The sequence below is a fragment of the Cyrtonyx montezumae genome, unplaced genomic scaffold (assembly GCF_038088225.1).
Source record: "Cyrtonyx montezumae isolate F1298 unplaced genomic scaffold, pur_monq_1.0 scaffold_16, whole genome shotgun sequence".
In the NCBI taxonomy this organism is placed as follows: domain Eukaryota; kingdom Metazoa; phylum Chordata; class Aves; order Galliformes; family Odontophoridae; genus Cyrtonyx; species Cyrtonyx montezumae.
Genome location: NW_027071892.1, coordinates 8,871,591 through 8,895,708, shown reverse-complemented (window position 1 = coordinate 8,895,708; position 24,118 = coordinate 8,871,591). Strand labels below are relative to the sequence as shown.

Below are 24,118 nucleotides of genomic sequence, written 5' to 3'. Positions count from 1 at the left end.
TGTGGTATTCTCAAGTTCCTTTTGAGAGGCAGAAGCACTGAGATGAGGTCTCTTTTAATATTGACATCACCCTCGTTTCTCCTCAGTTCAGTCACTCATACCATGACAAACCTCATCAGCCCCTCTTGCAGTGGAATCAGTGCTGAGGACAGGTTTCTGCCTATCTATCTCTAGATGCTTCCTGTGTTTTGAACAGTGTTATTACAAAAAGTCCTATCTTGTGTATGTTTTAACCTCAGTGTAGGTGGCAGTTTCAAATAAGGTTTTATTAATATTTTAATAGAACTAGGTGCAGTCTGTGGGGGATTGGAGTACACTGGGGCTTGAGGCTTCAGTTTGTGCACAGAGCTGGTATCTGGAAGCAGAAGGGAGAAACCACAGGGACCAGCAGCTTCCCTTCAGAACTCACACTTAGAATCTGTTTCTAGGAAACATGAGAAGCTTATGAATTAGTACAGTATTATTAAAAACAGATGATCTCTACGTGTCCTATAAATAGCTTTTGAGAAAACTATGGATTGATAACCGTAGCATTTTGTTCCTGTTAGCTCTGTCTGTTAGCAGGACAGGTACAACTTGGCAAAGATACTCAGTCAATGTGAGCAGGTTTCTGTAGGCAGATGTAAGGCATGTACTGTAAAGATCCATTAAGAATGAATACCTACAGGAATTTTTCTTTAGGCTCATAGATTGTCCATATTCCAAGTAAAGGCAAAAAAAAACCCAAAACCCAACATTACTTAGAAAACCAGAGTTGTTTTTGTTTTTTTTTTTAATGGAAGTGTTTTTACTGAGCAGACAAGTGACTTGTCTTGACAACCCAGCATGTGTTATTTCAGTTCAGGGAAATACTAAGTAAGCTGCACTGACAGGTGTTGTACTTGTGTTTTGTTGCTGTCTTCATTACTGTATTTCCATATGCCTCATACTTGTATAGTTTCATGTTGTGGTGCATCTGTCTGTGTTTTGATTTAACAATTTGGGAGGAAAAAAAAATCTCTGCAATAAAACTTTAGGAATATTAAATGAAAATTTACATCACTTTATTTTATAGCAAATACTTAAGGGTGTATGTGCTTAACCATGAAACATTTGTAATTCATTTGAGCTGTGTTTCTTCCTGACTCCTGGACATAATCGTCCTATTAATTATAAAAGAAATGGTAGTTCTAACATAACTGACAGTGAGAAGGAGTAGTTCAGCTGCTGCACTGTATCTGTGTTCCTACAGCAGCAGAGCTTTAGATTTGCACTGAGATTATTGTGTCAGGTTGTTGTATATAAGAAATAATTTGTACTAGAAAAAACATACATAATACCTTTTACTGGTGTGTGTTTCTGCAGCTATTGTCATGCAGCATTTGCTACTGTTAAGTCACTTTAATATCCAGTTTAGATTACTGCTTTTCAAAATCTCTTTGAATTTAAACACATACAATTTTTCATAAAATATTTTCTATGTAATCATACAGAGTATTTAAAAAAACAAAAGCAGCACTATTTGGAAAAAATAGAGCTGTACTTTCAGTAGTGTTCAGATGTGCTTTTTGTGAGAGTTGTGCTTTGTGCATTTAATGGGTATTGTTCTAGGTTATGCATAGGGTGATGTTCTGAGCAGGTATGCTGTAAAGTTTTCTCTGTTTTCTTCAGTGACTAGTGTTAAAATAAGCAGACTAATTCTTGACTTAGTGTCTTTGTACATTGTTTTTCTTCTGTTTAATGAAGTAATAATACTGTGTTTATAATAATGGTCTTGGACTTTCCTTCTCTTTAGATCTGAACCACAGTGGTCTAGGATCCCATTATGAAAATTCTCACTGGGGACCAGTCTCTTCAAATAGTGACTCCAGCACAAACTGGGATAAAGTTATTGTAGACGGCTCTGACAAAGAAGCATGGCCATCAATCACTGGCAGTGACCCAGAGTTGACATCAGAATGTATGGACACTGACTCTGCCTCTAGCTCTGGGTCAGAGAGAAACCTCATTATAATGGCTTCAGGGAGCACAGGTGGTGAAAATGATGGCATTCGAAATGGCATCGGACATGGTTCTCAAAATAAGTTTGTGGTTGGTAGCAACAGCAATAATGTGGGCAATGGAAGTATTAATGGGCCATGGGGTTTATCCCATGGGACCATAATAAGCACATGTCAAGTTTCTGTGGATGCTCCTGACAGCAAATCTGAAAGTAGCAACAATAGAATGAATGCTTGGGGCACCATAAACTCTTCATCAAATGGAGGGTTAAATCCAAGCACTTTGAATTCAAATGGCAACCATGGTGCCTGGCCTGTATTGGAGAACAATGGACATGCCCTGAAAGGGTCTGTAGGGAGTGGTAATTCTGGCACAAATATTCAGTGCAGTACCATAGGTCAGATATCTAACAGTCAGAGTATTAACTCTAAAGTGGGTGGTTCAGCCCATGGTTCCTGGGGAAGCCTTCAGGAAAATTGTGATTCTGAAGTAAATGGTACAAGGAAGGTTTCATTCAGTGGGCAACCTCAAAACCTTAACACTGAAATGAATGGACCAAATAACACTACTAACTTTATGACCTCTAGTTTACCAAACTCTGCTGGTTCAGCGCAGATTAACGAACTGCCTAATAATACAGGGCATGGGGCCTGGCATGTGAGCACAATGAATCATTCTCAGATTCAGGCCTCTCCAGTTACAAATGGCACTTCCATTTCTCACCTTAGTAATGGTGAGGCGAAAAATGGTGGATCTTATGGTACTACATGGGGTGCCTATGGTTCTAATTACTCTGGAGACAAATGTTCAGGCCCAAACAGCCAAGCTAATGGTGACACTGTGAATGCAACTCTAATGCAGTCAGGCATTAGTGGGCCTGGCAGCACTAACTTTCAAATCAACGGGAATAAAGGAGGAGGGGTGTGGGAAGCAGGGACAGTCAGCTCCCAGAATATGCCATGGGGAAGTGGAAGTGGTGCAAGTGCTGGTGGAAGTAGGAGAGGATGGGGCAACCCTGCACAAAACACTGGCACTAATATTTCAAATGGTGAATGGAGTAAACTGCCTAGTAATCAGCATTCCAATGAAAGTGTAAATGGAAATACCAGGAAGTTTACAAACGGATGGAAATCTACTGAAGAGGATGACCTTAACAACAGCCAGAGTTCTGCTGTGTCTCAGATAACTGAGCAGAATAGCGCGTGGGCCAAAACAGGTACAGGGGACAGTGAAGGTAGTACAGAGAGCACTGGATGCCATGAAGATAGAGTAGCTACAGAAGGACAGAATCGAGAGAGAAGAAAAGTTGACCAGCATGCATTACTCCAAAGTATAGTAAACAGAACTGACTTAGATCCACGTGTCCTTTCCAATTCTGGTTGGGGACAGACTCCGATCAAACAGAACACTGCCTGGGATACCGAAACATCGCCAAGAGGTGAAAGAAAAACTGACAATGGGACAGAGGCCTGGGGAGGCTCTGTGACACAGACTTCTAGCTCAGGGGGATGTGTGGATAGACCTAGCCCTAATAATAATGATACCTCATCTGTATCAGGGTGGGGAGATCCAAAGTCTGCTACAAGGTGGGGAGACTCCAAAGGGTCTAATAGCCAAGGGGGGTGGGAAGAGGATTCTGCTGCTACAGTAATGGTCAAGAGCAATCAAACATGGGGAAGTGGCAAAGAGGAAAAGTCGTCTTGGAATGACACGCAGAAGATGAAACAGGGATGGGTAGAAGGACAAAAGACCAGCCAGAGTTGGGCTCTTTCTGCCGGTGACAGCTGGGGTGAAAATTCAAGAAGTAACCATTGGGGTGAGACTAAGAAATCCAGTTCAGGAGGTAGCGACAGTGACAGATCAGTATCTGGGTGGAATGAACCAGGTAAATCAAATTCTGTTACTTGGGGAGGTAGTAGTAATACAAACCCAAATAATTCTTCGGGATGGGATGAGCCTGCAAAGTCTAATCAGAACCAGGGCTGGGGAGACCCTCTTAAATCCAATCAGCCTCAAGGCTGGGGGGATTCATCAAAGCCAATCAACTCTCCAGAATGGAACAAACAAGATGTTGGATCCTGGGGAGCACAGTCTGCCACCAATAAACCACCAGGCTCAGGCTGGCTGGGGGGACCGATGCCAGCCCCCGCAAAGGAGGAGGAACCCACTGGCTGGGAGGAGCCATCCCCTGAATCAATACGCCGCAAAATGGAAATTGATGATGGAACTTCTGCTTGGGGTGATCCAAGCAAATACAACTACAAAAATGTGAATATGTGGAATAAAAATGTCCCAAACAGTAGCAGCAGTTCAGACCAGCAAGCACAGGTACATCAGCAGCTACTGTCTTCAAGTGCCATGTCTAGCAAGGAGAGCAGTTCGGGTTCTGGTAAGACTTGACTTTACACAAACTTGTGTTTTCATTTAATTGTTTAACAGTTTTCTCATTTCAGATAATTTTAGTTTCAGAGTGGAGAGGTGAAGGTGGCAGTGGGAGTACATTTTTATTATTATTTTTTGAAAGGAGAATGCACACAAACATTGTGATATTTTTATACCAATTGGAAAATCTGTTCTCATTTTAAATAATTTCAGAATGTAGACTAGACAGCTCTACTGGAGTCTTGGGCTGTGGGAACAAATGGAAAATGCTTAAAGAAAAAAAATCTACAGAATGAAAGTGTTTTTCTTCATTTGATTCTAAAAGCAAAAATTTAATGGTGAATGTAAAAAAAAAAAAAACCCAAAAGAAACAAAAGTCGAGCTAGTACAGGGCAAAATGAAACATGATTATTTTATATGCATTTCAGATCAGAATTTGCAGGCTTGTAGTTTTTTGGGTAGTAAATAGTTGCAGATGGGTTTGCCTGGTATATGCAGAGTATTTTGTACTATGTCTTTTTCAGCTGCAAAGAGGAGTAGCTTAAACTTAAGGAGCAGCCCTTAGGAACTTAGTATTTTAGGAATGTCTATTCTCAGTGTAATTCTGTTTATATGGAATGTGTTTTTGCTTCTTTTTAATCAACAGCTTACAGTTGTAATAATTGCCTTCATGCAAAATGAAAACATTCACTAATAAGCTTTTTACTATATGCTATGGCTCTAGAAAAGGTGAAGCACTTGATTCTTTAAAGTGGCTTTTAAAATCCTGTTTAAAAAATACATGCCAGTAACTCATACTGCTTTAAAAAGGTTGGGGAGAGCCTTCTACTCCAGCCACTACTGTAGATAATGGAACTTCAGCGTGGGGTAAGCCCATGGATACTGGTACTAGCTGGGGAGAACCCATCAGCGATGCAGGAGGCACCTCTGGCTGGGGAAACACTTCTCTTGGTCAACAGGCTCCAAATAAACCTGGTGAGTGCTTTTTGCACCATCTTTGAATAACAGTACTGAAGGTGAAATGCTTATCAAAATGCCTTAGTTTTTAAGTTATAGTTTAAACTGTGTGTAAAGCTGATCTCTGTCTGCTTTTGTTGTACCAGAGTAGTTGCTCATTGGTGTGTTTTCTTTCACCACAACTGCTGATGTGACACTTGGCATGATTAAAAAGACTACTTCTAGCTTCAGGTTTTAGGAGCTGATTTGCATGGAGATTTTTTGTGGTTTGAAGTATTAATGTGTTGGAGTTTTCGTTTTGTTTTCACAACCAGGGCCTAAATCTATGCAAGATAGTTGGTGTGGAGATGATATGCCATTGACAGGCAGTCGTCAGACCAGCTGGGAGGAAGAAGAGGATGTAGAGATTGGAATGTGGAACAGCAGTTCTTCACAAGAAGCTAACACATCTTTAAACTGGCCACCGTATATGAAAAAAATGCCCACAAAGGTAATTGTGACTCAGGAGGTGTCAAATCCATGCACAAGTGAAAGTTGGCAATGGAAAGAGAAAAAAAGTAAACGAGACTCCTGAGAATTACTGCTTTCTTACTCTGTGTCTCTCAGAAGGTTGTGTTAAGGTTTTCACACTGTTGTCATTTCTGAAAACTAAGAGCAGATTGCTGTGCTGAGTGGAGTAGCACTAAGCTTTCCTCTTCATTCATAACGTTTTATGGCTTAATTTAAGCAGTAGGTGGTAAACATCTTCTGAGTATCACGGGAATTCCTTTCTGTTTTTAAGGGAATAATGAAAGGTGGAAATAAGCAAGATGAAGCATGGATCAATCCATTCATTAAGCAATTCACAAATCTCAGTTTTTCAGTAAGTATTATACCTTTCCTGTCCGTATTGCCTGCTTAGAGTGTCAGTTGCAATGCACAAAAATGAACTGAAGCTTGTTTTCATAGAATTTTCCTTTTTGCTTCTGTTTGTCTCTTCTTTGTCACTCATCCCTTTTCCTTTGTGCATTCTCTGTAAAAAAGACTTGTTTACAAAGAAGGGCAATGTTGTGAACGTTACCCAGGTACTCATCCAGTAGTCTGTAGTTCTAGTTCTTGTTAGTTATATGTGTATTTTGGTAAATATACCTGCTGTCAGTGGGTATCAAAGGGACAAAATGCTTTAAGGTGATGCCCAGTTTGTCTTGATGATGTTTTTTTCCTGAAGGTCTGAATTGAAATAATATATGTGAATCTTTGCTTTAGTTTTTTACATTATTGTTATTAAATAATTGATTCATATTATTACTTCAGAGAGAATCACCAGAAGAAACCATACAGAGCAATAAGATGGACATGTCTGGAGGTAAGAAGAGGAAAACATAGCTAGATTTTTCAGCTTTCCTTTCCAATCTCTTTTAGTTTATGTACTTCTGTAAAGTGATATTTTATAGTAATTTCCTTTATTAAATATATGTGTATTTGTGTAAACATAATATTTCCTTAAATAATGCCCTTGTAGAGCAAAAAATAAAAAGGTTTGTCAGTGTGACATTGTGTCCCTGATTGTTGCAGTAATGTTCATCCAAAAATCAAACTAATCTTATACATGAAGACCTAGCATGAAATTATGTGGTGTGGGGTCTTGGTTTTTTGTTTTCTTAATACAAGTATCCAGACTGCTTTGTGAGCAGCTTCCCAAAATAGGCACAAATGTTCTGAATACCACACTTGCTCCTTGCGGTTCATTCTTGGAAATGCATTTTCAGTTAGAAGAAGTAAATTAATACTGAGCAGTTCCTTTAGATACATTTATCCTTGAATGCAGAAACCACTTCTGAGCAGTCTGTTTGAAATCGTTTGCCATTATGATTCCTCTAGCAAATGAAACATAGGATAATTAAATGTAATAAATGGCATGGTATACAAAATATGGTAATAGAACATGTAATGAAAAATAATTGTGTTATTTTTGTTGTAGCTGCACTTCTTAATTTTAGTTGGAAATGGCTTTTTTCCCTTTCAGCTCATGATCTGTGCTGCACAAGTTCTTTGCATTTCAGATTTAAACAGTAATAGAAAACCTCATGCTCAAACTATCTCAGTTCTTGAATTTATAAATATCTGCTTGGAAACAATTATCATGCAGTGCATGCAGTGAAGTATTAATGAAGAATTATGCATTGAAGTACAATACTTTACTGCTGCTTGTGTTTTGATCTCCCAGCTTGCTTAGTGGCATCAACAATGGAAGCTAAATGTTAAGATGAGCTTTCAGTGAACACCAGGATTTAAAATGTTTCCATCTTTTTGTTGTCATTCCCCCAAAATAACTCGATCAAATTAAAGACCCTTTGAAATCTTATACAAAAGAGAGGCATGTGATAAAGCAAAAAGGTGATGCTAACATCTGGCTTAAGCTATTACACTTGCCTTGTTTTTAAGACAGACTGAGACTATTTTTTGTGAAGTGTGTTAAAACTGTTGACGCTCTTCTGACTCTGAGTTTATAGTTGCCTATAGCCATTGATTCATAGCGTTCCTTTTCCCTTGAAGCAAAACAGGCAGTTTAAAACTGAATCAATGCTTTCATTTAATAGTACCAAGCTTGAAAAGCAGTGTTCAGAATTTTATAAGCATAAGCCCATTTCTAGCATATCTGGAAAACTGTGTAGTTCAATGTCATAGTCACATCTCTCACTTTTTCTTAGGAATATTGCAAGATAAGAGAATGGAGATAGATAAGCATGGCCTCAGTGTTGGAGATTACAATCGTGTGGTTGGAAAAGGCCCTGGTTCTCGTCCTCAGATTTCCAAAGAGTCTTCCATGGATCGCAGTCCTTACTTTGATAAGGTTAGCAATTCTCTTACTGGTGGATGTTCTGAACTTCTTTGACTCAGCATTGCAAGTACTTATCTGTGTGCTCCTTAGCTTTCTGCATTTGGTGGAGAAGAAACTTTGTGCTTTCTTGTTGATCCATAAGATATGTTTTGTTCTTTTTAACTGACTGATATATAATACTAAGCACTTTCTGTAGCCTGTTTGTGATGCAAATAACTAACCTGATCTCTTTTGTTTTCTGCCTATTTCCTGCTGATGCTGGACTCTCATGTGACTCTTCCCTTCTGTTCCTGGCAATGGTTTCTCCCTACTGCTTGCTTGCTGGCTGGTTGTTGCGCATCGGTTTGTCTGTCCAATCAGGATGGCATTGTAGCAGACGAGTCCCAAAACTTGCAGTTTATGTCCAATCAAAACATGAAGCTTCCCCCTTCAAATAGTGCACTACCTAACCAAGCCCTTGGCTCCCTGGCAGGGCTGGGTATGCAAAACTTGAATTCTGTTAGACAGGTAAGGCTGTGTGCATATCCTCATATCCTTGGCATGTTACTTGACAGCATTTAATACCTTTTATTATAACATCCTAGCTACTAATGTGATTAATATGTTTTTAAGTTATAATGCAAATGTATAAGGATGGGAGAAGTAGCGGAAGAGGTTTATTGTCACTAACCATCCATCTTTTCCTCAGAATGGCAATCCCAGTGTGTTTGGTGTTGGTAATATAGCAGCACAGCCCAGGAGCATGCAGCAGCCTCCAGCACAACCTCTTAATTCATCTCAGCCTAATCCACGTGCTCAAGTGCCTCCTCCATTACTATCCCCTCAGGTAATTAAGTACATTCAACGTTCTACATATAAGCTACCAAAATGCTGCTTCAGAAGAATTTTCTGTTTATTAGTGTTGCTAATATTTATTCTGTAAATGTAACTGTTAACCTGAGACTGTGATATCCTGCAGCTAGTGTAACTGCTTGCACACAGTGGCAGCCACTCATTGTGCTGGTCCGTTCTGCAGGTTCCGGTATCATTACTGAAGTATGCACCAAACAACGGTGGCCTGAGCCCACTTTTTGGCCCACAACAGGTAGCCATGTTGAATCAACTGTCCCAGTTAAACCAGCTTTCTCAGATCTCCCAGTTACAGGTAAGCTATAAAAGGTAGATGCTCTTTGTTCTGTTTGAACATGCAAGTAGAAACTTACCTCAGCTGTACGTTTTTCTAAAACAAAAACCACCAACACCAAAACACTGTCTCCTAGCGGTTGTTGGCTCAGCAGCAAAAAGTGCAGAATCAAAGAAGCATGCCTTCTGGTGGTCGTCAACAGCAGGAGCAGCAGGTAAATAAATTCTTTTATTATTAACTTTTCAAACAATTTGTAAACGCCGCTGTTCAGCCTGAGCTGCGTTTCTGATTATGAGCTGTGTAAAAGTGTGTGAGAATGAACTGGGTTTTGAGAAGCATTAAAGCCCTTAGTGTAATGCTGGGTTTTTGCTCTGCTAATGTGCACAAAATAGATTAATTTATTCTCTTAAAGTGTAGAAAAGCTTTTGACTATTGGTATTGTAACTGCTTTGTTCTGTTTTTTTTTTTTAAAGGGTCGATCTCTTAGTATGCAGCAACAGATGATGCAACAGTCCCGTCAGCTTGATCCAAACCTGTTAATGAAGCAGCAAACTCCACCCTCTCAACAGCAGTCACTCCATCAACCCACCATGAAATCATTCCTTGAGAATGTCATACCCCATGCTACTCCTGAGCTACAGAAAGGGCCGTCGCCAATAAATTCATTCAGCAGCTTCCCTATAGGTGAGTTTTTTCATGCTAACTCAATATTTATGTGACAAAGGGCATACAGCCTTTCTTTTTCATTTTTGCTTGGAGTTTTCCTCTGAAAACAATAGTAGTTGTTATCCTGTTAGCACTTACACTTTTAACTGTAGTAGTAATTTTTATGGGAGTCATCCAGTTATTTTTGTTCACCAAATAGCTTTTTCCACCAGTACAAGTGTTCCCAGAAATGATTGTCAGTATTTCAGTGCAAAATATTTTACATTTTGATAGTATGTCTGTTTCCATTTATTTCTTACTTACCTGTGGGTCCCAAGGATGACACAAAGTCTTTTTGCAATCACATATCCTGAAGCTAAAGGAGTTTAAGAAAGTAAAAACCGTACAAAGAACCCATTGAAGGGGCCACATTTCTTTGAATTTTAAGAAAGTTTTCAATTAATCTGGAATCACATGGGTAAAAGTAAAAAATTTATCTTCTAGTTGTTTTGTCCAGAACAGAAAACTTATTGTTTTGCGATTTTAAAGAATGATTGTCTCATTCCAGACAAAGTGTCTGAACATTTATAAATACAAGTATCTCCTGTTTGTTTCTCCCTACGTTTCCAGGCTTCAATCCAATTTCTACTTCAGAAATTCCAGGCTTGTATATTTTCTCCTTGTTTTAGGTCCCTTTTAAATGCTGTCTTAATACAACTGTATACCATTTACCCCTATTTTTTTCCTACTCTTTAGTTTGCTTTTCTTCTGTGTTCTTCCAGTCCTGCCTTTTCTGCTGAGCTGGTTTCCTTTGCCTTCTCATTGCCTTTCATAGAAAACATTTGTTTAACAGAGACTGCTGCTGAAATCCTTGTGCTTGTAGGTGAAGTGCTATGGAGCCAGGGAGGCAGTGTGAGCTGTGCTGTTGCAGTGCATGTGGCACACTGGAGTTTTGCTGCTGGCCAGTCTTTACTCCAGCCTGTTGCTTAATGGTTGCTGCTGATGACTGTCATCAATATTAACTACTGCTTTTATCCAGAGGGCAAGGCATAGAAGTGCAGCTTGCTTAGCTGAGCTATTAGGGGCACTATTAGTTCTCATAAAAGGAATATTGAACGTTCTTGCCAACTTCATACCAAGTATTTGCATCCTGCCTATATTAGATTCTTGTGGTTTCCACTAGAGAGATTTTCTTTGTTTGACAAGCCTTTTAGTATCATTAACCAGCTGCTTTTCTCACCTCAGTCATTGCTGTATTTCAGGAACCTGCAGTATGTATGAGAGTTTTGGGATCTCTTTGGTGTAGCACTGTGTAGTCATAGAAGCAAGTGGCATTGCACTCAATCCACAGTCAAATGGCTTTAGGGAAGAGATGATCAGTTGCTGGAGTTTCTTTACCCCCAGTGGAAAATAGAGCCAAGGGGAGTTTTTCTTCACTCAGAGGATACTACCAAGTAGCAAAATGATGTGAGAAGGAGCAGAAGTTGCCAAATTGACTTCTGGAAAATCTTGTGGTGTGTTTCCCCATGTTCTAGTGTCAGCATCAGGAGATGTAGCAATGAGAGCAGGAAGTCCTGTACACATTCTGGATAACTGAATTTGTCAGAATTCACCAGGCTGTGTTCATCAGAAGCAGAGATTTTGTGGGATTGTGTGTGTTGTTTCTCTCCAGTTTACCAGTGCTGTGGTCACATCCTAAATTCCTTTACAGAATTAAGTGTTTTGAATATTAAAAAGCCTGAATAAGAATGGGGTTGAGGGTCTAACAGCAAGTACCAGGATGGAACTTTTGCCAAATAGGGATGTGCAGATGCACCCTCCTGCTGGGAAAGGGATCTGTCTTTGAGTTGAGCATAGTTCTTCAAGGTGCAGTCCTTGTGCTTTGTACAGATGAGTTCAACTGTTATGCCAATGCTACACTGGTATTAAAACACCACACTTCTATAGGTGTTTACGTTTTAATTTCTGTTTCACAGTGGCTTCTTCTGCTGACACTTGCATGAAGACATCAGCTGAGAACTTCAGAGTGCTTTGCATTGCTTAGCTTAGCTTCTGTCTGTACTAAGTTCACTGCATTAAGTGCTACTTAAACTGATTTTTCTCATATAGATTTGAAAGCATGAAATAACTGCAGTAATATGCTCTTAAATGTTGATTAGGATGGATAGTGGTAAATAATGGAATAAAGGCATTTAGCCTATCTTTCATAAGCTGTATGTATCTTTTAGGAATGAACTCAAACTTGAATGTAAACATGGATATGAGCAGTATTAAAGAGCCACCACAATCTCGATTGAGGAAATGGACTACAGTAGACAGCATTTCTGTGAACACATCTTTAGAGCAAAACTCCAGCAAACATGGTATGTTAAGTACATCTTTAAATAGTATCTGGCCCTATCTTAGTTGTGTGTATTTGCATTCTGAAAATGGGGAGGCTGTAGAAGGAGTAGAGTAGTTCCATTGCTGTACTTTGCTTTAGAGCAGATAGGCTTGGTGCCTCTCCCATCTCTGGAGACATTTGAGGCCAGGCTGGATGGGTCTCGTGCCTGATGAGGTGGGTGGCAGCCTGCTCATGGCAGAGGGCTTGGGGCTAGGAGGTCCCATCCAAACGAAGCCATTCTATGGTTCTACGGTATTTCATTCCAGTGATCAGGATTCGTGTGACATTTCAACTGTTTGAGTTGCTTGAAATTTCATCCAGTTAAAATTTGAGTCTGTAGCACAAAGGTTCTATGTCTAAAGATAGTTAAAAATGTCTCCAGTCTCCTATTACTGTTCAGTCTTCAGATTGTTTGGATATTTTTAGATTTGTCAGCTGCTCTAATACTATGAAATAGTTTGCTGCCTGAAGCATGTAGTGGGGACGTCCTGCTACTGCACTTGCTTGCTCTAAACTTCAGCTAGTTATTACCCACAGAAGTCAAAAGTACTGATGTTTAGGTAATGTTTTCTGAACAGTGTTACAAATATGATCATTTGAACTCTATTGCACTAAATCAACAGTAAAAGTGGTATATTCTTCCAGCTTTTTTGCTGTATAATTTTTAAAGTTCTTACAGGGTTTGCACAGAATTGTGAACATTGCTTTTGTTTCTTGCTCTGTTGCAGGTAACTTTCTTTTCCTTACACAAACACGAGTAAAATTCAGAGCTTTGCAGAAGTAAAAGGTCTTTTTAGACTTTCAAGTCTTTTAAAGAGCGTTCTCATTACAGCATATATTTGCTCTACTTGTTATCCAGTTGGGGTCTTGCATAATGGTTTATAGCCTCTTGAATTAATATTTTAGTTAAATTTAGTGGATGTACTGTTCTTGAGATGAGTTCATGGATTGTATTCTTAACATTTTATCCCAAGTTACTCAGGAGTAACCTTTCCATTTTAGATTGTATGCACTTCTATGACTTCTTGTGTAACTCAGCATGACAGGAGAACAATATGCTGTCATGTATAGTATGACTGCTCTACATGGGCTTGTGTTTATTTTACACCTGTGCAATTGATACCCAGGTTTGTCTGTAGAAAAACATTTCACTTTTTTTCTTTTTTTAACCCAGGTGCTATTTCAAGTGGTTTTAGGCTGGAAGAGTCTCCGTTTGTTCCATATGACTTTATGAACAGCAGTAATTCACCAGCCAGTCCTCCTGGATCTATTGGGGATGGCTGGCCCCGTGCCAAATCGCCTAATGGCTCTAGCAGTGTTAACTGGCCACCAGGTATGCACCACCACTGCTTCCTGCTGGCATGGCTCATACTGTTCAGCATTCTCCCAGATTCCTTGGTCGTTATGTGTCACGAGAACAATCATACAGGCAACTATGAAGAATGTGCAGCAATTGAGAGCTGTAGTTTTGTTGTGCAGAGAAATGTATCTCCCTGCTTGGAAATTTTACCCTGGTAGGATGGGACCAAAAAGCTAGAAATTAAGAAAGCAAAGACTAAAATAGGTGCATGAAGTACTTAAAAGGTCTTGGGTTGCAAAGTCATCTGCTAAGAGACGTATTGCTAAGGCAGCTATCTCCTGATTAAAAAATAATAATAATGACAACAACGATGGAAGAAAAGCAACACAAAAACTTCTTTTCTGAATCTCTGTTCCTAGAATTTCGTCCTGGTGAGCCATGGAAAGGTTATCCAAACATCGACCCTGAAACTGACCCTTACGTCACTCCTGGCAGTGTCATAAACAATCTTTCAATTAATACTGTGCGGGAAGTTGACCACCTCAGGGACAGGAACAGTGGTACGTTCAGGCAGTACATTTTGCAATGAATCGTGTCTTTTTGCAGTCACATGAAGCAGTGGTTGATTTGAAAATATGGTTGCTGCTTTCCCATCTTCTTATTTATACATTGTGTTGTGGATTTCATGGCTGAAAAGCTCATCTTTGGATCAGATGCTGTTGTTTGATGCAAGGCAGCAGATATTCCAAGAATGCAGTTAAGAGTGAGTGAGTACTACTGATGTGCATTCTGATGTAATCCCCCTGAGCACAGAGAGGCAGTGTGTTGGAGAGCAGGCAGTGTAGCCACTGCAGTAATGGAACAAGCTTTGCTTGTGGTGAGTGTCGGGTGCTTCCTGGTGTTGAGCATGTTTGCCACCACTTGCCTTTGGTTAAGAATGAGGACTAAGCAGAGTGGATGAGGTCCCTTATATGACTGTGCACACGTTCAGTCATGCCTTTTAATTTTTTTTTTCAGTTTTGACACTGTCCTGTGAGAGATTTCTGTTTGTATTGTAGGGTCATCCTCATCTTTGAACACCACGCTGCCTTCAACTAGTGCCTGGTCATCCATTCGTGCCTCCAACTACAATGTTTCCCTCAGCAGTACAGCACAAAGCACTTCAGGTGACGTCTGCTTACGTTGCTCTGAGCTGATATTTCATGTCTTTCATGCCCTTCAGTGAGGTACTGCATTGTCAATAAAAATTAGCCATGGAGTCTCATCTGAGTGGTAACTCACATTTTGTATTTTACTCTCGTGTAGCAGCTTTTATTTGTAGCCCGGTAAAAGTTCCACAGTGTATTGATTTATTGCTGTCTTTGTGTTCTAGTAGCCAGAAACAGTGATTCCAAATCAACATGGTCTCCTGGATCAGTCACTAACACCTCTCTGGCTCATGAGCTGTGGAAGGTCCCTTTGCCACCTAAAAGCATCACTGCTCCGTCCCGCCCACCTCCAGGGCTAACAGGCCAGAAACCACCTTTGTCCACTTGGGATAATTCCCTTCGTTTGGGTGGAGGATGGGGAAATTCTGATGCCAGATATACCCCTGGTAAGGATGGCTTTTGATGGTTTTTGTTTGGTTGGTTATTAAGCTGGATCATTTGTCTGTCAGTATAAGCTGGTACCCTGTAACATTTACTTTGCCAAAAGCAAAAGCAGGTTTGCATTTTGAAGATCCCCCAGTCAGAACTGTTTGTAGAACTGTGGTGTTGTTTTTAGATATTGTGTGCAGCAGTAACATGGGCAACAGTAATGTTTCTGCTCGTGTATGAAACATCTCACCTGGGGCTTACCGAGCTTGACATCGTGCAGCTGAATATAGTTGCCTGAGGAGCACTGTTCCTACAGTGGCTGATACAGCAAGGAACTGCATCGTGATGTGTAGTCCTTAGCCTGGCTTCACAACTATTCTTAGCCTACAGTGAATGGAAATAAATACTCTTGATGTGTATACATATCTACACTGATGTCAGATTAAATATCTATCTATCTATCTATTATTTATTTATTTATTTCATATATATAAAATTCTATTTCTGTGATAAAAAAGATTTCAGAAAGTAAAAACGTTGAATTGTATACCATCCCCCGCTTGAAAAAAACACACAAAAAAGATAACCTTCCCAGAGTTTGAAATCTGGAAAAGATTGATGCTACATGAGTTTTCCTTACTCATTGGTGCTCCTGTCAGTTGCCACCCAGCTCCTTTTGTGCTTCTCCTAATGCCTTCGTGTTCAACGTGACAATGCACTTATGCCTTATTTTTCTTACATAGGTTCAAGCTGGGGTGAGAGCAGCTCAGGGAGAATAACAAATTGGCTTGTTCTAAAAAACCTTACACCTCAGGTAGGCTGTGGCTGCGCGCTCCATGTGGGCTTGTGGGCAGCATGGCCCCTGCTCCAGCCCGAGCTGTGTGCTGCCTCTTCTCACCCCTGTGTTTGTTTCACCCTCAGATCGATGGCTCAACCCTGCGTACTCTGTGCATGCAGCACGGTCCACTAATAACATTCCACCTTAACCTCCCACATGGTAATGCTTTGGTCCGTTACAGTTCAAAAGAAGAGGTAGTGAAGGCACAAAAATCTCTGCACATGTAAGTTCTGTTTTTCCTTTTCCTGGTCTTAACTTGGAGCATTTAGCAATGTTTTGTTGGGCTTAAAGTGCTTCTGATGTGCAGGGATGCCAGGGTTCTCGGTGGCAGCGTAGCACCTGGCGGGCTAATGGTGGGGGTGTTTGGAGTGCTTTGTGAATGCAGAGGTGAAGGGGGAGAGAGAACCTCTTTAAAATGTGCTCTTGTCATCCTTCCGCAGGTGTGTTTTAGGGAACACTACTATTCTTGCTGAGTTTGCCAGTGAAGAGGAGATTAGTCGCTTCTTTGCACAAGGCCAGTCCCTGACTCCATCTCCCAGCTGGCAATCTCTTGGATCCAGCCAGAACCGACTTGGATCCATTGATGGTTCCCATTCGTTCTCAAACCGTAATGATCTAAATCACTGGAATGGTGCTGGGCTGTCGGGAACTAGCAGTGGAGACCTTCATGGCACTTCACTTTGGGGGAGCCCCAACTATTCCACGAGCCTGTGGGGCACCCCGAGCAGCAATGACACCAGGGGAATTAGCAGCCCATCCCCCATCAACGCTTTCCTTTCTGTTGACCACCTAGGTGGAGGTGGAGAGTCCATGTAACCTTTTACTTTTTTCAACTAAACTGTGACCTCAAGATGTAACAAAGCAGCACTAATTTGGACTTTTCACCTACAGCAAGGGGGTCACCTGTGGAAACAGTTACTTTCTGCACATTTTCCACTTTGTTTTAGCCCAAAACATATCAGTTTGAATACTTGAATCATGCAGGCCAATATTATAATGTGAAAAAAGTATATATTTACACTTCCAGATAGTGCTATCCATATAAAAGTGCTTGGAATGAGCTCATTTGTGTATATTCATCGCATCTATTCTTTGAACTCCTTTTTTTTTCTTCTCCTTTTTGTTTTGCATTTTGCTGATGATGTTGGAGTTATGAGCTTTTCTAACTTTGCACTGAATGATGTTCTCTCTGTGTAATCGGCAATATCGGGGAGGCAGCAGTTCACGTGTAAATGTTTACTCAAGGATGCTCCTGACAGACGGTGTGCGCTCTCTACTCTGCCTTGACGTATGCCGACCTCGTGGTGTCTAAAGATCAAGTGATGATACTGACTTAGGATGATGAATGAAAGTATTGCACCAGTTGTTTCATGTGTAAAACTAAAGAATTTAGCTCTGCAGTTTAAAAAACTGTGGCCACAGCTGTGACTTTGCAACCCAGCCTGCAAGCCAGGGGGGGTCCTGCACTTTCAATAGGCTTTCAATTTTGTTTTGGGGGCGCCCGTGTTGGGGCCCCCTTGTTTACAGAATATTTGTTTTTGTTTTTTGAGGAAAATGTTTACTCTTCCATCGTTTGAAAAATTTTTAAAAAGACAAAAAAAAAAAACGGAGAATGGAGAGAGGAAAAAAAAAAAAGAAAAAAAAAAAGATGCTTTCTATCTCTGGGAATAACGAACAGTGTTTGGCCATGTCCTTTTGTTTTCTATTCCTGTATCCTAAATCAAAGAGCATGGCTCTCAGGAAAACCAGTTCCCCAGTCAGAACTCCTCGTAGTTTCTTATAGGAAAAAAAAAAAAAGAAAAAAAAAAAAAAAGAAAAAAAAAAACTCGACTTTTAGCACTGATAACACTTACTGCTCTGTACGACTTTTCTCTGCCAAAAACAAACGAACAAACGCTTGGAGCTGGACTTGGACGCACTGCTTCCCAACGCTGTCCCTCCCTTAGTGAGTGCTGGTGGTTTGCTGATCCGTAGTTCCCCGCCCCTCTGTGACCCCTCGAGTGGCTGTTTCTGCTCTTGTGACTGTGTTAACGTCCATCTGTCGTACCTTAAAGCCGAACTGAGTAACTATGCATACTGTAACCAAGTTCTTGGGCTTACAGAATTGTTTGTTGTATAAAAGTTTTAAATGTTTGAAAAGTTCTCGCGGATACTTCCCTGCAAAAAGCAACGAGTTACATCTTCTTGCCACAAAAGGTATTGCGGGATGCTTGTCTGGTCGATGGATCCCCGGCTAGGCAAGGGTAAAACTTTTAACAGTGCAGAAATCGCCATCATTTCATTGCCTTGATTCTAACTGTTTGTGTCCGAAGATGCAAAAGAAGTCAGTGGCTTTTAACTGTTTACAAATAGAATGTGATTGTAAAATGTACAGTTTGGTTGTGTTTGAACTATGAAGTTTCTCCAGATATTAATAAATCATGATGTTTTTGGCTGCTCAGCATATAACTGTCTATTTTTTGTGACTTTATTTGTAGGCTGTTTTCTATACGATGAAAATACCCAACGATAGAGCTCTGTATTCCCATAGTTTGACTTTTCTTTTAGCATTCTGATTCCCGTTACTTTCTTTTAATGAACAGATCTGCATTTTATCCTAGCAAAACCCTCCCTCGGCGCGCCCACTATGACATGAGAATTAAGAAAGCTGCAGCTTGCTTTTCCTTTTCTATTTGAGCACCTTTGCGACCCCGCCCCCTCCTCGCCGCCCCTCCCCTCCCCCCACCACTTGTGCCCGGCTAGATGCTCGAGAGGACACTCGCAAATAAGGAGAGCATTTTGGAAAATAAACTTTAACGCTTAAGATGTGTTTAAATTTATACCTCATTTACATGAATCGTGACAACCAACGCAGCAGTGCTTCATTTGTATCTCACTTCACAGTGGCTGAGCTTGTTCTGCGATGGCTGTAGGGCAGGCCGTGTGTGTACGTAGTGTGATGCGACTTCAGCGAGCCGTCAGCCTTCGTTTCCAGCTGCCGGATGTAGGTCATTCACTGTTGGATGCCAGCACTGTTATCAGACGCTTCTCTGTACCTTCTCACCGCGGTCCCAAGCCGAAGCTGGCTTCCCACGTCTGCTCTGCCCCTGCTCAAACCGCTGCCGGATAATCGTTCAGGACTCCGCATCGAGTGGAGCTGACGTCACACCCGCGTTGATTGTATCGTCAAAAGTGTTTGGAGTTCTTTCACTGAGCTTGTTACGTGGAAATAAAACGTGGTTGGTTTTAAAGCTGATGCCTGGTGCCGTGGTTCAGTCCGTGCCGCTCAGGCGGTCCAACTCCGCTCCAGCGTGGCCAGCTCCATCCCCTCGCACGCGGAGCGCGGCCGCCCGCCGGGCTGCTGGGGGGGGAGGGGGGGATGGCGTTTGGGGGGACCCTCTACGCCCCTCCCCCGGCTTGGGCGGGGAGATGCGACCGCGTGCCCCCCAGCTGTGCCTCCATGCTCACCGGCTGCTGCCTGGAGAGCTGCTGCAGGAGGGAGAAGGGCGCCCAGGGGTGGGGCTCCGCGGGCCAGCTGGACACCGAGATGTCGCTGGCTTTGCCTGAGTCAACCATGGGCTCGTTCACGCTGCTGCAGCTCGTGTCCCAGCCGCACTGGAAGCTGGGGGTAAAACCCACCGGGAATTACAATAGGGTCAAAATGTGTTCCTGGCACAGCAACCCCCGGGGCCCTCGGGACAGTGATGCAGCCCCGGGCCGTCACGCTGCAGCTGCAGGCAGCTGGGGCCAAAGGGAAGGGCCCGGGCTGCTGGAAGCCGTGCCCCGGCACCGAGGGAGCAGCTGGGAGCGCCCCGCTGCCTTCCTCCGCGTTCCGAACCCGCGTGGGCACGCAGCCAATTCACGCCGCAGCTCCGAGCCCTTCTGCACCGCTGAACGGGGGGGGGAACTGCCCCTCCTCGCACCGGGCTGCAGAGGAGCGCTGCCCGTCGGACCTGAGAGCGCCCGCACATACAAACCCGTGCCCGCGGGCGGGCGGCTCCGGGCGCTGCGCGGCGCTGAGCGGATCCCGGCGGCAGCAGCAGCCGTCGTCCTGGAGGTGCAGGTGCAGGAGCTCCTCCGAGCGGCTGAAGGCGGGGTTGTCCAGGGAGCTGCCCGAGCCCGGCCACGAGCGCGCCCAATGCGGGGCCGCGGCCTCGTCCGGGCGGCAGAAGCGGCGGTAGCTGCGGGCGATGAGCGCTGCGGAGCTCCGGAGCATCATCCGTCCCCAGGGGGTGCCCGCCCCGCTCCCCGCCCCGCCCGCACCCACCTGCTGCGGCCCTGCTCGGCCCGCGCCTCCCTCAGCAGCGCCCGGAACCTGCGGACCACGGCGGCCCCGACGGCGATCCCCAGCACCACGACGCCGAGCAGAGCGCCCGCGGCCGCGCCCAGCAGCCCCGGCAGCGTCACGCGCCGCTCGCAGCGCAGCCCCACGTACCACACATCGCTGCCCGCGGGGCACCTGCGCGGGGATTCGGGGCGCTCAGCGGAGGGCACGCGGGGTTTTGGGGTGCAGAGGGAGGGCCGGCACCCACCGGCAGAGCGGGCCGCGGCCGCGCGGGTGCGCGCACACGCCGTGGTTGCGGCAGTAATCGCGGTGGCAGAGGGACGTGCACGTGGCGTTGCCGTCCGCCCCCACCGCGCAGGCGAAGCCGTCGGGGCAGGAGAACAGCACGGCGCACAGCTCCGGCGCTGCGAGGAGAACGGGAACACGGGAGAGAAGACGGTGCCGGGGCCGTGTCCCCCCCCCCCCCCCGCACCCCCACCCCGAAGGCCGCCGGGCCCCGCTCCGCCCTCCCGCACTCACCGCGGGCCGTGTGCCGCACGACGTGGGCCGTCCCCACCGCCGCAGCTCCGCCGGAGCGCAGCGCCGCGTCCAGGAGCGCTCCCAGCGCCGATGCCCGCACGGATTCGGCCGCGAACAGCGCGTCGTAGTGCAGCACCACCTGACGGGGGCTGCCCGCCCTGCGGGACACGGCACTGCGGCTGCGCCCGCAACACCCCGCACCGCCGCGGGAACGCCGAGCGCCGCGGGGCCGTCCCTACCTGACGGCCTTCACCTCGAGCCGCACGAAGCCGGGCACTGCCACCAGCCGGGGCGTAACCTGCGTGGGAGCCGTGGGTGACATGCGGGACCCTCCCCCCCCCCCCCCTTCCACGCGATGCTCTTCCCCGCGGGGCAGCCCCACGCTCACCGTCTGGTTGATGCTGCGCAGCAGCACGTGGTGCTCGTGGGATGCGGGGTCGCGCAGGGCGGGCGTGAAGGGCGTGTCCAGCACCAGCTCGCAGGGCACGCGCAGGAGGGATGCTGCGGGGCGGGAGGGGCTCAGCACTGCCACCACCCGGTGCTGGCGGCTCCCAGGTTTCGTCCCGCAGCCCACCTCGCAGCTGAGGTGGTTCATCCTCCACGATGAACACCGGCGTGGCCCTGCCCGCTGCTGCTGGGTTTGGTATCACGCGTGTGGGGCCGGTGTGTGGCTGTTCTCTGTGGCTGCTCTGTGATGGAGGCGGCTTTGCATCCCCGAGGGGGTCCGTGGGCTGATGGGGGGACCCTGGCAGCACACTGGGACCCCGCGTCAGCCCTTCCACGGCTCCCTGGTATGCAGCAGTGCTGGGCTCCGGAGGGGTCGTCCTTTCATCCCTGAGCAGTGCGGGGCTGGAGGCGGCGGTGGTGGCAGCGGTGGTGGTGGTGATGGTGGCAGTAGTGCCGATGGCAAAGGTGAGTGGTGGAGACGGTGTGGGGTGGGTCAGGGCTGGCTGCAGTGGAGAGCTGGGGGCCGTGGGAGGGGCTGTGCTCGGTGGTGCAGTCGCTGCCCAAGTCCCAGTGTCACCTGCCCACCCTGGGGCCCCTGCTAGGACCTGGGGGCTCTCAGCACGTCCAGGCCTTGGGGATGCTGCGGTGGGGGTGTCTGCAGTGGGGCTGAGTCCTGAGGAGGGGTGTGTGCCCGGTGAGGTGGGGGCTTCCCTTGGCAAGGCTGAGATATGCCAGGTCTGCTTCATGGGGACACGACTGGGCCCAGGCGGACCCTGAGTGCTGGGCAGCTCTGGCACCACTGTGATCACGTCCAGGGCTCCCTCAGGGTCAGCAGACGTCACCCCTGGGACAGTGGCCATGGTGCTGGGATCAGGCAGATGTGGCCCCATGGGCGATAGGGCCGTGTTGGCCCCAGAGCCCCTGGGCTGCGACATCAGCCCTCCACGGCCACCAGCCGTTGGGGACAGCAGAGAGGAGCGGGATGTGGTGTAGGGACCCACCCAAACCACAGTTGTCCCCTGCAATGGGTGGGACTCAGAGCCCCATCCTCCTGCTAGCCCCGTCCCTGCCAGCACCTGGTGCATCCTCCCCGATTTCCCAGGGAGGCTCTGCATCCTCTGCAGCCCCCCCACAAAAGGCAGTGTCCCGCTCGTCCCTGGCACAGGGCTGTCTGTTGTGTGACTCTGGGGGGTCCCCACTCCGCTGTCACTGGGTGGGATGGTGGCACCCCTGCCCCATGGCTCCGGGCTGAGTGTGCCCCCCCAACTCCGTGTGAGCACTGTCTCCACAGTGCTGGGGGTTCCCCGCTGCCCCCCAGTGCTGCTGGGCACCATCACATTGGACGATGAATGCGAGAGGGCCCCCTGTGAGGTTGGGGCACCTTCTGCCTTCTTATTTCCTATGAGCTCAATCCCGGGGGCAGAGCTGATGGCTGGAGCCGTGCTCAGCCCCACCGGGACTGCTGAGAGCCCCCTGGCCCGGCTCTGCTCTGAGCGTGTGGGAGACGTTCCCTCGCTGCCTGCAGCTGCCTCGGCGGTACCGGTGGAGGGCGAAGGCTGTGCCTCGGTGCTCACTCCATCTCGCGCTGCAGAGCCCGTCCCAACCTCCCCAGGACCGGTGCTGGTGCTGGGGGGCTCAGCAGTGCCGGGCGGGGACCCAGGGAAGGGGAACAGCTCAGCCTCTGTTTGCAGCCACCCCTGCGGGTCTGTGGGCAGAGGCAGGGGGACGCCGAGTGGGGCGGGCACCTCTGGCACAGCACCGACACACGGGGCCACCCCGCAGGCAACGGGCCCACGTCGCGGCACTGTACCTGTCCGGCAGCGCTCCCCCGCCGCGTTCCCTGGATGGACGCAGGGGACGGCCGTGCCCCGCGTGGAGCCCATCCCAGCGCCGAGAGCGGGGCAGAGCCGCGCGCAGCACCCCACGAGCACTGCGGGGAGAGCGGAGAGGGCGTCGGCACGGAGCAAACCCACGGCACGCGGCGCCGGGATCGGCCACGGCTCCGCCCGTCCCGCACCGTGGCCACGCACACCCGCGCGAGCCCGAGGCGCTGCCAGAAAGGGCGGCACGTGCGGGCACGGAGCCGCGGGCAGAGCCGGGCAGGGCTCCGCGCACAGCTCCCGCGGGGCAGCGGCGGCCGTGTGACCCTTTGTGCCGCGGGAGTCATTTCCTGCGAAGGGAAAAGCGCGGCCAACGCTCAGCGCCCGCCGGGGAACCGCTGCCTTTGTCTCGGAGCGCGGAGCGCAGCCGCTGTCCGCACTACCGCTGCGCGGCCCCGCGGGCACCGCACGGACGGACGGAGCACCGCACCGCGCCGAGGGCGGAACCGCGCGGCCCGGATCCCCTCCGAGCCCCCCCCCCCATCATCCCCGCGGCGCCGGCACGGGGACGCGCACGAGGACACCGCCCCCGCGTGGGGTGTAGGGGGGGAACGCGCATCCCCCGGGAAAAACGGGGCCCCGGGGCCGGGCGGATCGCGGGGCTGCGGCCGCTGTCTGCCCGTGCGCGGATGGAGCCGCGGGGCATCGGGTGCTGCCCGGGCCCGGACCCGCTCCCGCCGCACGTGGCTGAGCTCCCCGCGGGGGCCGAGCCCGGCCCCGGCCGAGGGAAACCGATGCCGCGCGGTGACGGCCCCCGCCGCTCCCCGCGGCCCCTCCCGCGGTGCGGGCTCCCGGCGCTCACCTGCGGCGGCCACGAGCCGCGGGACCCTCTCCATGCTGCCGCCGCCGGCGGCTCCGGGCGAGGAGCGCAGGAAGCCCCCGCCCGTTCCCGCCGTCGCGGGGCGGAGGCGCCCGGAGCCGCGGCCCCCGGCCCGGCCCTGCGGGGAGCGCGGATTGCGGCGGGGCCGGGGCGGGCCCGGCTGCGGGCGGAACACGGCTCTG

General features: G+C 47.3%; 1 protein-coding gene across 6 annotated transcripts in view; it reads left to right on the top strand.

Annotated features, from left to right (window-relative positions):
* Nucleotides 1-17,977, top strand: part of TNRC6A (trinucleotide repeat containing adaptor 6A) — a 41,345-nt gene extending 23,368 nt beyond the window's left edge. For 4 of the 6 annotated variants that reach the window (XM_065732688.1, XM_065732689.1, XM_065732685.1 and 1 more), the window contains 18 exons: nt 1,775-4,369; nt 5,173-5,337; nt 5,634-5,809; nt 6,101-6,181; nt 6,613-6,664; nt 8,010-8,152; nt 8,829-8,966; nt 9,156-9,284; nt 9,400-9,477; nt 9,737-9,947; nt 12,137-12,271; nt 13,466-13,624; nt 14,011-14,151; nt 14,650-14,757; nt 14,964-15,185; nt 15,912-15,982; nt 16,090-16,229; nt 16,447-17,977. In XM_065732688.1, coding sequence (XP_065588760.1) covers nt 1,775-4,369; nt 5,173-5,337; nt 5,634-5,809; nt 6,101-6,181; nt 6,613-6,664; nt 8,010-8,152; nt 8,829-8,966; nt 9,156-9,284; nt 9,400-9,477; nt 9,737-9,947; nt 12,137-12,271; nt 13,466-13,624; nt 14,011-14,151; nt 14,650-14,757; nt 14,964-15,185; nt 15,912-15,982; nt 16,090-16,229; nt 16,447-16,822 — 5,120 coding nt within the window. In that variant the 3' untranslated portion in view covers nt 16,823-17,977. The remainder of the gene's footprint in view (nt 1-1,774; nt 4,370-5,172; nt 5,338-5,633; nt 5,810-6,100; nt 6,182-6,612; nt 6,665-8,009; nt 8,153-8,828; nt 8,967-9,155; nt 9,285-9,399; nt 9,478-9,736; nt 9,948-12,136; nt 12,272-13,465; nt 13,625-14,010; nt 14,152-14,649; nt 14,758-14,963; nt 15,186-15,911; nt 15,983-16,089; nt 16,230-16,446) is intronic. The other 2 variants (XM_065732691.1, XM_065732686.1) reach the window with 1 other exon arrangement.
* Nucleotides 17,978-24,118: the final 6,141 nt, after the last annotated feature.